Source organism: Pholcus phalangioides, unplaced genomic scaffold, assembly GCF_987345545.1.
Source record: "Pholcus phalangioides strain wild (caught in Gottingen) unplaced genomic scaffold, Ppha-v1.0 ptg000011l_1, whole genome shotgun sequence".
NCBI lineage: Eukaryota > Metazoa > Arthropoda > Arachnida > Araneae > Pholcidae > Pholcus > Pholcus phalangioides.
In genome coordinates this window covers 25,152,510-25,168,783 of record NW_028301604.1, presented here as the reverse complement: position 1 = coordinate 25,168,783, position 16,274 = coordinate 25,152,510, and the positions used below count along the sequence as shown (strand labels likewise).

The window sequence follows — 16,274 nt, the reverse complement described above, 5'->3', positions numbered from 1 at the left end:
TCGAACGCTGCATATACAGGATGGGCAAAAAATCCGTAGAAACTTTAAAAATGAATAAAAACGGGAAAATAACCGAAATACAAAATGGTTTGCAGGGTTAGCATCGATAGGCCACAAGAATTTTTTTAAGACAGGGAAAAACAAAAACATAGGTGGCGCTGGTATGAGCAACTTCGGTGGAAATATGCAAATGAGACGGTTATAAGAACTTGCGCTCCTAATTCAAAACAAGTTCACCGTTGTAAACCGTGTATGTGGACCTGCTGCACTCTGCCGTTGCTGGATTTGTGATGCAATGTGTTATTCCCTGTGGTAGTGGTGGTCATGTGGAACGCATACTGCTGTAACGAACGATTTGGAGGAATTCTGTTCGTTAATTTACATATCTTTTCTTTGACTTGTGTACGTCAGCGAAGACAACACCTATAGGCTTTTTTTGAGTTATTTTTTCCTGTTTTAAAAAAATTCCTGTGACCTAGCAAGACCTTACTCTCCGAGACCATCCACCCCTTTGGGAAAGAGCGCAAACCATCCCAAGATGGTATCTCTGGGCGGTCGGCGGTCATGTCTGTCTGTGACCAATCGATGGTAACCCTGCAAACCGTTTTGTATTTCGGTTATTTTTCCGGTTTTTATCATTTTTAAAGTTTCTACGGACTTTTTGCCCACCCTGCATATTCACTATGATTGGATTTTCACTATTCATTTAAGTAAAGAACAGAGAAAAGCTGGAGGATTTTCGTATCACAGTTTTTGCGAATTGCTTTCAAGCTCTTTACCTGAAAGCAGGCGCTATCACTATAAGCATCTTGACTAAAGTTTGAGTTCCTAGAAATACCGCCTTAACTATGGGGGGCCTTGACTAGAGTTTGAAGGGCGAGGGCAATTTTTATCAATAAAATAGTACTCGATTACACTTGTCTAGAACCGGCCCTGTTCATGTGTAACTAAATTTGTTACATTTGTGTCAGAGCGTATTATCTTCTTTCCTTAGACTATATCCCTGTTTATGACTGACTGGCCATCGATCAGAATTGATTCTCTATGAAAGTTCTTTTGCAATCCGTACAACCCTCATGGGATTCTCGAGTACCCATCACCACCTTTTTCAGTGTGGCTTATTGGTATCAATTGACCACGCAAGTTCACAGGTGCTAGGAATTCAACTGAAGGGGTTAGCTGGATTGATGTGATGACAGAATGGTGATAGAATTGAGAGCTTGCAACCAATAGCAAGTGTTTTAGAAAGATGACACATTTTTGTTTTCGCAAGAGATTGCATTTCATGTTTCACCAAGTCTGTATTAGCTTTGCTACTTTCAACAAATAACTAAGTTATCAACAAAAAACTAACAAAACGTTGTTTGTGAAATGGGTCATGACCTTTAGTGGATACCTTACCTTGATTTACCCTTACCTATACATTACCTTGATAAGTACATGTTTGCTCATTTTGATTCGAACAACCCACGTATCACTTACGAGGTGAAGGGTATTACTATTCCGGATACAACTAGGGTCACCGATTTGGGAATTCTCATTGACGAGTGGCTTAGGTTTTCTGAACACTGTTCAGCAGTGGTAAAAAAACGAATAGAATGCTCGGTTTCATTCTTAAGAAGGTCTCTTCGTGTTCTCCTAAAGTAATTCTGCTTTTCCGAGATTTAGTTCGCCCTGGACTGGAATATGCTATAAGGTTTTGGAGACCATACTTGCAGAGGGACATAGACTTGGTTGAGGGGTTGCAGAGAAGAGCTACGCGTGCTCTTGTTGGCACACGGGGTTTGAGTTATGAAGAGAGACTTCATTTTTTTAATATGTTTTCATTGAATGAACGCAGGTGTCGAGGAGATATCATCGAAGTGTTTAAAATTCTCAATGGGATGTATAGGATGGACCATTGGTTATTAATACTCCGTCAATCAACTGCTTCGAAAATAGGACACCATTATTGTTCAGTAAGGGACATTTCCAGTTTGTGCTGTCACAGGGAGGTTTCTCTGATAGGGTTGTTAATAAATGAAATACCTTACCTCCAGGGGTCGTGAATTCTAACACAATTGACACGTTTAAAAAAAAGTATGATGAACAGTGGGACGACTCGAAGCTATCCATGCTTAGATAAGACAATCTTTTTTTTGTGGGTCATGTATTATATAGTATAGTATTAATTATTAGCTTTTTATTTCGTGATATATACTTTTATATTGGGCTGATGTATTTTGGTTATATTTGACATCCATATTTTTTACGGGCATCTTTTTCCAGCCACCTCGTTGGGAATTTTGTCTGTTGTGCCCTTAGTGTTTGTATTTGTACTGCACTAGCAACGATGAAGAGATCAATGCAGAAGGTAAAAATTGAAGGAAATCTGCAGAAATTTTAGAAGGGCTAGAATTTCTTCGTACTTTTTACAACTAAAGGCCCGTTTACACGAGGCAAGTGCTTTAGTTGGTAACTTAATTTTTAGTTGCCAAGTACGATACAATGTATGCAGACGATAACGGCCGTTTACACGGCTGTAGTTGGCAAGTGCACAAGTGATTTAGTTGGGATTTAGTTGTTAAGTGAATACGAACGGTTCTATTTTTTCCGGTTAAGTAGACCTATGCGCATGCGCCAGTGGGCGTGACCTGTCGCGCTGGAGGGGTCTTTTTGCTCTCTCACGGAGGGGTTTATTTTGATCTCAAGCGTGAACCTGTTCATACTCCGTCGTCTCCTGAAGTTTCGCTAGAATTCCGCGGAAATATTGGATGGTGAGGTAGCCAGAGGACACAAGCTTCAAGCTTGTTGAAAAATATCTTCGTCATTGAACTATTGAAATGAAAATTACCTTAACAAACAAGCTAAAAATTATTCGATGTTGGAAAAAGCTATGGAATATTCTGTCGACGTGATGTCAGGAGTTGAAAAAATTGAAGATTCAAAAATATATATCAGGTGGGGAGGATTTATATATTAAAAACTGGAGGGGGGGTTTCGAATATTTCTCTCGTCCAGAACGAATTTGCTGCCATCTGTTGTAAAAATACATGATCAAATACTGTATTTAACATAAAGATATCATCTCTATAGATTAAATTAAAAAATAATAATGATTTCGAATGATTTTCAAATAATTTTTGTTTAATGAATTTTTATTATTTAATTTTTAACCCTTAGAATTTCCTACGAATGCCAAGAATCTTCTCCCGTATTTTCGGCTTACATGATTCATAATTTACCTTCTCTTTAACTTCGATTAAAATATCATATAATCGATATTTGCAACTTAGAGGAGAAATAGAGAAATCTTATATTTCTTCTCGATGACTTACATAAGTTTATAATATGTTGTGTATTATTTTTTCCCCTCTTGGGTAAGTGAAAGTGAATAAATTTATATTCTTTAAAAAATATATCATATAATGTGGCTCTGATCACCGTATTCGTAAGTTCTACCTGATCATCTTCATCCATTGTTACGAAAGCTATTAGCTTTAAAAAAAAGCACTTCTCTGAATGCCAGATAAATAAAAAATTATTACTATTATTCACCCGCGCGTTGTGGGTCTCTCTCTATCCGTGGATTTGAGTAGACTGAAGCGCGCATGTGCTAACTGCGCTCACCTCCGTAAAAATTATCCAATGAGCGTCTACTTACCACTTATCGTGTAGACACTTTCAAGAAGAATCGGTAAGTTAAAATTAAGTTACCTACTAAAGCACTTGTCTCATGTAAACGGGCCTTAACATCCAGTCGTACAAATCGAAAAGACTGCTTTTCAGGATAGATGGCAACAAAAAACAGTGTTCGATTTCAAGTTGCTTTATATGATTTCGATGAAGAAATATCTCATGTTCTGAGAATGAAACCAGTATCTATATTAAAATCTAATGCACTTTGGTCTGTCTATTTTCATGCCATATTTTTGGAATGCATTTTTCTTGATTTTCACTTATCGCCTGTCTCTTATGCGTCTTTTTTCTTGTTTCCTTGCACCGATGCATAAGTAAGAGAGTGTCTTTCAAAACGAGCACAACTCAGGTCTATTGCCATCTATGAGCAATTTACTACCTGGTGAGTTGTGCCGGAAGTGTATGTGTGAGTACCTAACATCTGAGTGCTTATCTAGTTTTGTCTTGATTTTTCAGGGCTGTCATCTATATTTCAGAAGTGAAGTGTAATGACTGAATTACATTTTTATTGTAGGTCTGTTGCTCTCTGCGGCGAGAATTTTTAAAGGGGAGATCAGCTCGCATTCACGCCTTGAAGTTGAGAACCACAGAAAACCAACTTCAGCCGAGCACCACTGTGGCGATGGTGGGGTTAGAACCCGGGACCTCACGATGCGAGTCCATCACCATGACCACTCGACCACCACAGCGGCATAAGTGAGAGATTACTGTATCGCATCACATTACCATGAGGCTCCTACCAATACCTTCTAGAGCAGAAAGCCTTTGCCCGCAATATTTTCGATGCTGTGACGTCATCACGCTCCGGCCTGTTTTTTCCCCTTCGGTAGCTGTTTGTCCCTGATCGCCATATTGACAGCCGTTAGCACGCACGTGCGCGCAGTTTTTTAATGATAAATTTCTAGTTTAAACGTTAATTTCATTAATTTCTTGGCAAGGCAATAAACAATATTGTTGCCCAAGTCCTTTAAAAAGAATAGTTAAAAAAAACAATAGCTAATCCGGCCACCAGCGAGCTTCGGTGAAGAAAGTGAAGGCCTATATCTGTGCAGCTGCATATAAAATCATACAGGTGAGCTCATTTTTTACTATTACATGAAATGTATTGATGAATATTCTGTAATATTATTATAACAAACATCGTTAATCTATCATAATCCCAATTTTCTTAAACTCAGTGCTATACATAGGGATAGGGCTTTATTAAGTTAATTAATAATATTGGTGCTGTGCTATTTGAATCATTTTTTAATGTTATCCTTCAACGTAAGAAATTTTTAATTAATAAACAGTTGGAGGGAATTTAGAATAATTACAGAAAATATATTTCATGCCCCCCCTCCCCCCCCCACATCCTGGAGCCGGGCTTGTATGATAAAATTTTTAGTGGATCCCACTTTAATTCGGCCTCTTTTTCTATAACACTGAGAAAAAATATTGCAACGTGGGTCAGATACACTGAAGAGCCAAAAAAACTGGTCCACCTGCCTAATATCGTGTAGGGCCCCCGCGAGCACGCAGAAGTGCCGCAACACGACGTGGCATGGACTCGACTAATGTCTGAAGTAGTGCTGGAGGTAACTGGCACCATGAATCCTGCAGGGCTGTCCATAAATCCATAGGAGTAAGAGCGGGTGGAGATCTCTTCTGAACAGCACGTTGCAAGGCATCCCAGGTATGTTCAATAATGTTCATGTCTGGGGATTTAGGTGGCCAGCGGAAGTGTCTAAAGTCAGAAGAGTGTTCCTGGAGCCACTTTGCAGCAATTCTGGACGTGTGGGGTGTCGCATTGTCCTGCTGAAATTGTCCAAGTCCGTCGGAATGCACAATGGACATGAATGGGTGCAGGTGATCAGACAGGATGCTTACGTACCTGTCAGAGTCGTATCTAGACGTATCAGGGGTCCCATATCACGTCAACTGCACACGCCCCATACCATCACAGAGCCTCCACCAGCTTGAACAGTCCCCTGTTGACATGTAGGGTTCATGGATTCATGAGGTTGTCTCCATACCCGTACACGTCCATCAGCTCGAAGCAATTGGAACTGAGACTCGTCAGACGAGGCAACGTGTATCCAGTCCTCAACAGTCCAATGTCGGTGTTGTCGGGCCCAGGCGAGGCGTAAAGCTTTGTGTCGTGCAGTCATCAAGGGTACACGAGTGGGCCTCCGGCTCCAAAAGCCCATATCGATGATGTTTCGTTGAATGGTTCGCACGCTGACACTTGTTGATGGCCCAGCATTGAAATCTGCAGCGATTTGCGGAAGGGTTGCACGTCTGTCACGTTTAATGATTCTCGTCAGTCGTCGTTGGTTCCGTTCTTGCATGATCTTTTTCCGGCCGCAGCGATGTCGTAGATTTAATTTTTTACCGGATTCCCGATATTCACGGTACACTCGTGAAATGATCGTACGTGAAAATCCAAATTTCATCGCTACCTCGGAGATGCTATGTCCCATCTCTCGTGCGCCGACTATAACACCACGTTCAAACTCACTTAAATCTCGATAACCTGCCATTGTAGCAGCAGTAACCGATCTAACAACTATGCCAGACACTTGTTGTGTTATATAGGCGCTGCCGACCGCAGCACCGTACTCTGATTGGTTTCATATCTCTTTATTTGCATACGCATGCCTGAACAATTTTTTTTGGCTCTTCAGTTTATATATAACACATCGGCATTAATGTGTGGTGCTGCTGGAAAACGATCTTACAGGGAAGATGGGTTTCGTAGGATGGATCTCGATGATGTCACGAATCTCGGGGTCAGGCTTTGTGCTCTAGAAGGTATTGTTCCTACGCACTTGAGGTTTCAGGCCGTGCCCGAGTTATGGGCCTATGCGTTAAGATGGCCCTGATCAGACGCAGAACCGAGATGACGCAGAGCCTATGAGATGAAAAAAAAAATTATTGTTTGAAATGCAGAAATTATTTTTTTTGCATTGGCTCCTCATAGCATATCTTATTGTAGTGAACACAGTTTACAGGCAAATCATTTTTTTAAACCTTTGAATTGCACCCATCGTCTATAGATGAACGTAGTAGCGTGCTCAATCGCTTTCTGATGATTCGCGATACAAGGAAAATGAAAAGTTTTTTTTCGAGACAGAGTCAAAAATGAATTTTTCGTCTTTTTGTTTTGAACAGCGAGTAACTCCCGCTATATGGAGTATTTGTCTTTTTGCTATCTTTCTATTTTTCTTGGCTACTGAAGAAGGAACTTGATATAGTTGCGAAACGCATCTAATTGTTGTTCTTTTACTCTTTATACTTACGCTGTTTCCCTATGTATATTATCTCTCCCGAAAGATTATTTCTAGGTCAAAAGGTGTACAATCCCATTGTTTACAAATATTTTCATACCCTGTTCACAGTGCAATCACTAGGCTGTAGCAGCCAATATAAAGTATGCACACGTGGTTCTGCATTTGCAATGACTTCTATTGTGTTTGTGTCAAATGAAAAGTAAAAGAAATTCCCTAGAGTTCTTGTTTTGGTCAGTGCCTTAAAGTTGACAGATTCACAGTTCTTCGGCCTAACGACTTTCTGAAGGTATCAGTAGTGAAGTACATATATTAAAAACGGATTGTAATCCACATGGAACAGTTCTATTCTTGTTAAACTATGACTGAACTAAAAAAATACATGATCTTCGCTTAAAAAAAAATCCCACGCTTTAGAACAGCATGATAAATTGTTAAAAAAAAGGCAGAAGAATACAGTAGCATGATTGAAGATTCTGCTACCAGTTTTATGTAATTTTTTGTTTTGTGTGGTTTTTTCTCCTATTTTTCACATAAATGGGACGTATGGTCATCCCAAGCACATCTGGATTTTTTCTGATATAGTATTCAGTCGGATTATTGCTATCAAATACCCGGACTCCCGATATGATCACATGAAGCAGAGTGAACTGTACTTCACAAATAATAATTTAATCTAAAACTGAGAGCAATCAGTTATATCAGTTTCTTATACAGGGTGCGTAGGTTAACAGCAAGCGCAGCATTTTACTGGCAAACCTTGATCTAAGAAGCATACTTCCAATTAAAAAAAGTATCCAAATAGTGCGTAGAACTCAGATACGTTATTCATGTTGTAAGGGGTTGTATAGTTATTAAAATAATTAACTTTTTAAACGAACACCCTGTGGCCAAAAACCCCCATCGCAAAGTTGTTGCCCTTTCTCTCTTACACTAAAAAAAGAGACGTTTCCAAGTGCAATATTTGCTGATACATACGAAAAATGGACAAAAGTTGGGGGAAAAAACAGCATTAAATGCGAGCAAATCGTTTGAACCGCATTTTTGATGCTGTTTTTCCCCAACTTTTCTTCGTTTCTGGAATTGGAACATTTCTGCAAATATTGCACTTAGATACGTTAAATTTTTTTTTTGTTGGCATCAGGAGGGAGACATGAATGAATGAATGAACGCCAGGGTCTCTGCCACCGGACTTATCCCGTTGCCGAGATCTCTTCCAGCCCAGCTTCGTGGCAGAGTCTGGAACAAAGTGAGTGCACCTAACAGTCTGAGTGTGTAGCTAGTGTTGTGTATGATATTTCAGTGCTGCCATCTATACTTCAAATTGTGAGTGAAGTGTAATGATTGAATATTTGTAACGTTGTAGGCCTGTTGCTCTCTGTGGCGAGACTTTTTAACGGGGAGATCGGCTCGCATTCGCGCCTTGAAGTTGGGAACCACAAAAAACCAACTTCAGCCGACCACCACTGTGGGGTTCGAACGCGGATCCTCGCATCGCGAGTCCGTCACTATAACCACTCGACCACCACAGCGGCGAGCAGGAGGGAGACAGGGCAACGACCTTGTGATTGGATTTTTGGACACGGTGTCCATATAAAAAGTTATTTTTTTTATTTTGATTACTAAATAACCCCTTGCAACATGAATGCCGTTTCACAGTTCTACACGTTGTGTTTGGATACTTTTTCTAATCGGAAGTAGCCTCTAGAATCTACGGTTCACTAGTGAAGTGCTGTGCATGCTGTTATCTGCACTCTGTACATTCAGAATTGGATAATACAGAGAGTTTGTCTTTGTAAGAAAAAGAAAGCCAGAATTTTATAAAATTTCAATTTTCCAACCCACAAAAGTAAACAGCCAAATAATCCGATTCTTCAATCAATTTTTCAAGCATTTCTCGATTCACATTTTCTATGGTGTCTTCATTTTTCTCCTTGATCAACCAAGACAAAACTGCAGTTTCATCAGCCAAATCACCTGAAAAGATGCATATAATTCATTTACACCTTGCACAGCAAACTTGAAAGAGTGGTTTCTCTGTAAAATTTCAAGAAAAAAAGGAACAAGTTGTTAACCCCCCTCCTCATCCACATCATTCCTTATAATTAATCTTCAGAAAAATCTTAAATTCGTTATATTTTTCCCATGATGAGTTATTTATCTTAATCATGTTATTGAGATAACAGAAGCCCAAATAGAAAAACTCTTCTATTGGAAGAGTTAGATTTTCGAGAAACTTGATACCATTTAAAAAACAAAAATCAATGATTGTTGCAATTTGTTCATATATAAGGTACCTTAATGTCAGTCAGTCAGTTTTACTCGAAATAGAAAAATGTGAGTGAAATGATGTGAAAATTTTATCAATTTATGCACAAAATTAGGACTAATTACATCATAGCCAATTTCAAATGCCCTTTTCATCCATTACAAAGAGGTTGATGCACCAATTGTTAGGTGAGGGAAGCTTTTCAATAGCCATCTGCTTACATGATTGTCTTGGCAGCATCTTTCTCAAGTGGAAATGATGCCTGTGGTCAGAAAAGATTCTGTCAAGCACTGAGACAATTTCAAACTTGCAATACCTTAGAATGTCCTTCGATAGATTTGCTGGCAGGACTGGGTGATGAATTGGTTTATAATAAAGCACTTACCGGGTGATTCTATAAATCAACTTGCTGTATTTTACTGGCAAACCGTTGATCCTAAAGGCATACTTCCAATTGGAAAAAGTATCCAAATTAAGTATAGAACTCAGATGTATCATTCATGTTGCAAGGTGTTGTACAGTTATCACAAAAAAAATGAACTTTTTATATGGACACACTGTGCTCAAAAAACCAATAAGAAAGTTGTTGCCTCTCCCGAGGAAAGAACAAACAAATTTCACGTTTCTAAGTGCAATATTCCTGGATATATTTCACTTCCAAACTTGGGGGAAATTTGGAAAAGGACAGCAGAATGAGTTTTCCCGTCAGTTTATACTGTTCTTCCCACTTTCCTCTAATTTTTGAATTCAAATGTCTCAACATATATTGCACTTAGAAATGGGGAATTTTGTTTTCGTTAGCCTCAGAAGAGGCAGTGCAACAACTTCCCAATTGGTTTTTTTCAGGGTGACCGTATAAAAAGTTATTTTTTTTACTGGTATATATATATATATATATATATATATTTTACTGGTATATATATATATATATATATATATATATATATATATATATATATATATATATATATATATATATATATGTATGTGTGTGTGTGTGTGTGCGTGTAAGATTGGAGGTCGCTTTGGTGATGCTTACCTGCATGTCTACGTTTTTTCCTCATGTGGAAAAAAAAAGGAGGGATGGAGATCAGTCACACACAAGAGTCCCATATTTGTTGCGGAATAATAGTGGGTGACTCCGAGAGACCTCCTCTCCCATAATCCTTTGTTCCGTGAAAACTACTGTTAGCTCCTTTTCGTCAGCCACCTTGAGCTACCCACTTCCGTTCAACTCACGTGATCAGTGACGACTTCCGGAAAGGGGGATATTGGCATAAACTAAACGCCATGTAAACGTGTTGTAGCAAAAATCCCTGTTCCCGGTACATTTTATTTCCCCTGTAAACGGGGCTATAGTGTTTGACATCAGGTTTTTTGATTATATTTGCCCCATGTATGCTCAAATATCGATATATTCAAGTATATACCGGACTATATAAAGAGTTGATCTTCATACAGTTACTACCAGGACTTCACAAATCAAGATAAATTTAGGCGCCAGCCAAATTTCTCAGACACATTTATTTTTGTGCGAAAAAAGTAACATTTTTTTAAATTTTTTTTCCGTGGCTTAGTGACAGTGTTTCTTAGATGCACCCGAGTTGCGTGGTGGTAAGATGCTCATTTACCCCCGTAAAAGTTGCTGTCCTGGGTTCGAACCCGAGAGAGGATATAGATATTTTCTCTAACGAACTTGAGGCGACCATCAATAGACAGCGCCTTCATTTCCAACCCATCTCATCAATGTAAATTGCGTAATATTGTAATTTTCGTAAATTGCGATATGGCCAGAGTTGGTGTCTGGTGAAGTAAAAAGTCTTTCTCAGGTGGCAAACAGGCCGACATAATTTCCAAAAAGTTTGTGCTGCGCTCAGCTTTCAATTTAATAATTCCACACATAAAATTTTAAACGTCAATGCTGATTTGGGCGTGGTAGCCCAGGTCGAAGACATACTCGCCTGAAATACCAAAGGATGTTTAGAGGTGTCGCGAGTTCGCTATCCGGTTCGTCCTTGTCAGGAAATTTTCCTGACATGGGTACAACAGAAACGGTGACAGGACCACAGAAAAAGATTGCTACCGCAGGAAGTCCCACATCGAGGGGTTAGCGCATCAACCCCTCGGCAAGTATAGAAAAGGCTGCTGCTCGGAATCGGCAATAAATTGTAGGTCCTGGTCTGATTAGCCCTCGTGTGCGAAAATTATCAATGCTGATATTGTAGCTGTCATGGTGACCTGGCACCTGAGATTTCTCAAGCCCTGGTTACTCTTAATCTATATAAATTACTTTATTCTTGAGATATTTTCTCTCAAATATATATATATCTCACACACACACCAGGAACACAATGATTATTTTCATAGACTTATATTGTTCACAGACTTAGGTTTTTCAAGCTTTTTCAGATTTTTATGAAGAATCATAATGTCTCTCTTACATAGTGTTTTGGAAAATTGGACCACTGTAACTATTAAAGTAAGAAATAACTTATTATTTCGAACGTTCTGTGTTCCTTTACCACTTCCATTTTTCCCTTTTCTGAATCAATTCCCTTCTCTATTTCAAACTGTCGAGAATTTCGCCATCTGTTAATTTTCAACCACCAGATTGTCATTATAAATTACTATTATTTCTTCTAAACCCCTCATATTCAAAACTCACATTTATTATACCGTTGATGTATCCCAAGAAAGATAGAAATTTGGAATTTCATTGCAAGTGTTTAACGTTCTGGGGAATTCCGCATAACCTTAACTGTTTTTGTTACAAATATGAAAAATCTACACCTGATTTATCTTTTTTTCTCGACCGTGAACCTTATTATATTTATCTCCTTTTTTTAGGTGTGGCAACAGTTAGGCGTGTTCCATGTTCCACAATGTAAACGTTTTTTATAATCATTAATTAAAAAATAAATGCTTCTTTCTCTCCTCCAAGGAGAATTTTAATGATCGTTTTTGAGCAGTAAAGTTGTGTTTTTAACTAGCCGAGTTAAAGGACTTATATTGTGCAGCCCAATCTCTCTCTCTTTGTTGTTTTTAAAGTAATACTTTCCTAAAAAAGCGCAATACTCCAATTCGCATCGTTCACAAGTTTGGCCATCACCATTTCCCCCCATTCTCACCATGATTGAAAAAAAAGTCAGTGTTCCGTTCAGAAAAGTTATCCTACAGCAAAACTTCGTGTATTGCAGAATGCCCATAGGTTGCAAACAGAAGTGCAGTTAGGTGGTGAATTCTCTCTCAAGACAAGAACATTTTGCGAATGTTTATAATTGTTTTCATTCGAACAAAAAGTAATAGGTACAACAATGAAAACAAGTGAAAAAAACAGTTTAAATTAGTTTTGCATAAAAAAATCATCAACAGAGGCGGAGATACAAGGGTCATATAGGAAGGGGGCAATGCCCCAAACATTGAAGATACATATGTGTGTACATGTATTGATATCATCATTGTCATACCCACCCCCCTCCCACCGAACCTTCAATCTCCGCTCATGATCATCAAAAGTCTAAGATGAAAAAAAAAGAAAAACAACAAGAAAGCTTGAAAAATATGTGAGTTTCCAATGTGTTACTGATTAAACATCAGACATCATGTAAGATTTTAAAGGTAAGCAACCTACGTAAAACTTGTTTTTTATACGCCTGAAGTGAAAAAAAATATTTTTAGCTGTATGAGGAGAGAAATAAAAAGTGTTCACCAAAATTCTTCAAAATCCCCTGAAGATAAAATGTCGGAAAAAAAGTTATTGAATAACACGGTTAGGAATTAATGGCAAGAAATAAAAACAAACTTCTAAAGCTATATGACATTATTACAAGAAATTACAGTAGTAAAAAACATGGAAATATCAAGTGCCAAAAACAAATAAAATGTTATTGCAAAAGAGTTATAGATATATCGCTCCAAAAATAATAAATTTATATCATTCATGCAATCAATCATGAAAGTAATAACATAAGATCGAATAGCAATATCTTTATATTTTACATAAATACCTGTCTAGATCTATGTTATAACAATACAATATAACAACTCATCTGCATGTATAATTTCTTTGTTTCAGTAATAAAAAATTAAAAATATATTTATACTTTACGTGAAACAATTATCAACTTACCATAATAATATTTCTGTTGCTGAAATAATATCACAGAGTAAACCTTATAGACCTGCTGGAAGGACATTCATGTCCCTTGAGGTCAATAGTGTACGTATTATACAGGGTGATCAGCGAATAAGCCCTTATTTCAAAATTAAATATCTCTACAACAAAGATCAATAGAATTATGCGGTAAACGGTACGTTTATTAGCAAAACTGTAAAAATGTTGTACAGAAATTTCGAAAATTTAGTTTTTTTTTAAATTTTTTAAAATTAAAAAAAAAAAAAAAAAAAAAAAAAAAGAAAACTGTAGATTTTTGGGGTTCCGAAAATCCTCATTTGCGTGAAGAGAAACCACTGCATTCGCCTAAAATTACTGCATGGGCTGCGGTATGCGCCAGAGGCATTATCGGCCCCTTCTTCGTGCGAGAAACGATTACTACTGAACGTTACGTTACAATTTTGGAACAATTTGTCAGCACACATGGCGCATACCGCAGCCCATGCAGTAACTTTAAGCGAGTGCAGTGGTTTCTCTTCACACAAATGAGGATTTTCGGAACCCCAAAATCTCCATTTCTTTTTTTTGTTTTTTTTTTTAATTTTAAAAAATCAAAAAAAAACAACTAAATTTTCGAAATTTCTGTACAACATTTTTACAGTTTTGCTAATAAACGTACCGTTTACCGCATAATTCTATTGATCTTTGTTGTAGATATTTAATTTTGAAATAAGGGCTTATTCGCTGATCACCCTGTATGTTTGTATATTATATAGATGATTGTATATGTACATATCTTCGTACTTAAAAAATAAAATTAAAAAAAATTTAACGTAAATTAAAAAAATAAAAAGTATAATTCTTAACCTTCGAATATGCTTGGCCGTTGATGATCGAAATACACCAAAGCTGGCGTTACTCTAATTCCATGCTTTTTAGCCACATCAAGGTCGGCTGTCTTTATGAATTGAATTCCTTCGCGATCTGCGTCGTCATCAATATTTTCTAATTCATCTAGAATGATTTGGCAGTCTTCACATTCCATGGCATCTAACAACAGATAAAATAGCTGTCTTAATGAACAAGATACAATCGTCAAAAGCTCTGACACAACGAGGATGATGCAAGATAAAGGGGAGACAACAGTGGTGCATAGGCACCTAGTTTTACTCCCCATGTTCAGGCTCCAACAGAGCTGTTTATGACAATCTTTTGGAGCAAATTCACTACTCTGACATCATACACAATTCAATCAAGACTCATATCACAGCTAAATTAATTAACCGGGGAGAGGGTATTGCTGTGTTTGGGTTCTCCCAACAAACTAAACAACAAGTAATACGAAATTTCGAACAACTTCAAGCTCCATATCTATATTGCTTAATTACTCTTCATTTTCTATTTTTTTTTAAATTTCAGCATTAAATATGGACAATAGTTTTTCCTCACAGTCGTCTTTTTACTCTGAATTTTCTGAATTTTTTCAGAGTGATGGTCTCCGCATTCTGCAAATAAACCTCGACAAGGCAAAAGTAGCTTCACTATGCGCTTTCACTTTTGCATAAACAATAAAGTGGATTTTTTACTGGTTGAAGAACCGGCCATTCTACATGGGGAGGTGGACTGTCCTGGTCGTTGGTTCCACTGGAAGTCAAAAGAACCTTAAGTCTGCTATTATCCAGGTCAAACAATTGGTTAGACCATAGTTTCCCAAACTTTTTATTCCATCTCCCCCCTTCTTCAGAAATTTTTCTTCTCATCGCCCCCCAACTCAACTGAACCCATAGGATCCTATGTTAAATCCGTAGCTTTTATCGCCACCCTATACCATTCCATCGCCCACTTTTGGAAAGACTGGGTTAGATCAATATTCGTATATCAGGGAGAGGCTACGGTAGCAAAAATATCCTCAACCAAATTGACATAATTTTATGTTTTGCTTACTCTTCTCCTCTTGGTAATATTGATTCAATGCTCAACGAACTCTCCAGTGTACTTCAAATAGCCCAGCTTAGCAGAAGTTCCTTAGGAGTATTAACGTGCAGGCGTGTCTGGTTTTCATAAAGGATGTTTCATAAAAAAATTTGCTGGCTTTTAGTCCAGAAATTAACAACGCAGTTTCATAAATTTGGACGAATTTAAAAAAAATCACAAAAAATCAACAGATTGTACCAGGGTGCAGTTTGCGACCTAAAACTTTTCAAAGACAGCTTGATATTTTTTTTTCACAAAAGAAAAATAATAGGAATTTTCACTAAATAAGTGGCACGTAACTGAATAGATGAAAAGTGTCTAGATTATACAGAAGGCATTTGTTTTCACTAGGAGAATATGAGAAAAACTACAAATGTTCAACGTTTTCACTGTCATATGCGAGAAAATCCTGCAAAATACCGCCTGAGAAAACCATATACATAACTCTTGAATTTGGTTTCTTTAAAACACGATGGGAATCAACAACTAGCTGATGGGCAATTTCCTTAGTAATAGTGTGGGAGAATTGAATTACTCCGAGGATGATGTCACTCTCCGCTATCCATACAAAGGTTTTTAACATCTGGCTGATGCGAAGATATATTTTGGAAAGAGAGAAAATTCGACTTCCCTGCGGGGAATTGATCACAATTGCTGACATTGTCAGAAATAGTGAACTTTGGCCTGAGTTAGGCCCGACCGTCCATGTACGGTCCCGTTCAGTGCACACGAGCTCCAAGGAAAGATTGAAATATTCGTTGCCTCAGTAGTCTAGTGCGTGCGTTTGATTCCCCACAGGAGCAGTTGAATTTTCTCTCCTTCCAAAATATATCTTTGCATCAGCCAGCTGTTAAAACCTTTGAATTGAATTACTGTTTTGTTGATTTATTGCATCTCTCTGAAAAGCTGCGATGTTGGCTGGTAATGTTTTACGTCAACAGTGAATCGACTGCAGAAGCATTACAAAAAT

The 16,274-nt window shown here is 37.8% G+C and overlaps 1 protein-coding gene across 2 annotated transcripts in view; it reads right to left on the bottom strand.

The window, feature by feature from the left end:
- hlk (hulk) overlaps nucleotides 1-16,274 on the bottom strand; it is a 350,573-nt gene that overhangs the window by 68,292 nt on the left and 266,007 nt on the right. For both annotated transcript variants that reach the window (XM_089239381.1, XM_089239380.1), the window contains exons 29-30: nucleotides 14,198-14,380; nucleotides 8,793-8,924 (exon numbers count right to left, since the gene is read on the bottom strand). In XM_089239381.1, the coding sequence (XP_089095507.1) occupies nucleotides 8,793-8,924; nucleotides 14,198-14,380 (315 nt within the window). The remainder of the gene's footprint in view (nucleotides 1-8,792; nucleotides 8,925-14,197; nucleotides 14,381-16,274) is intronic.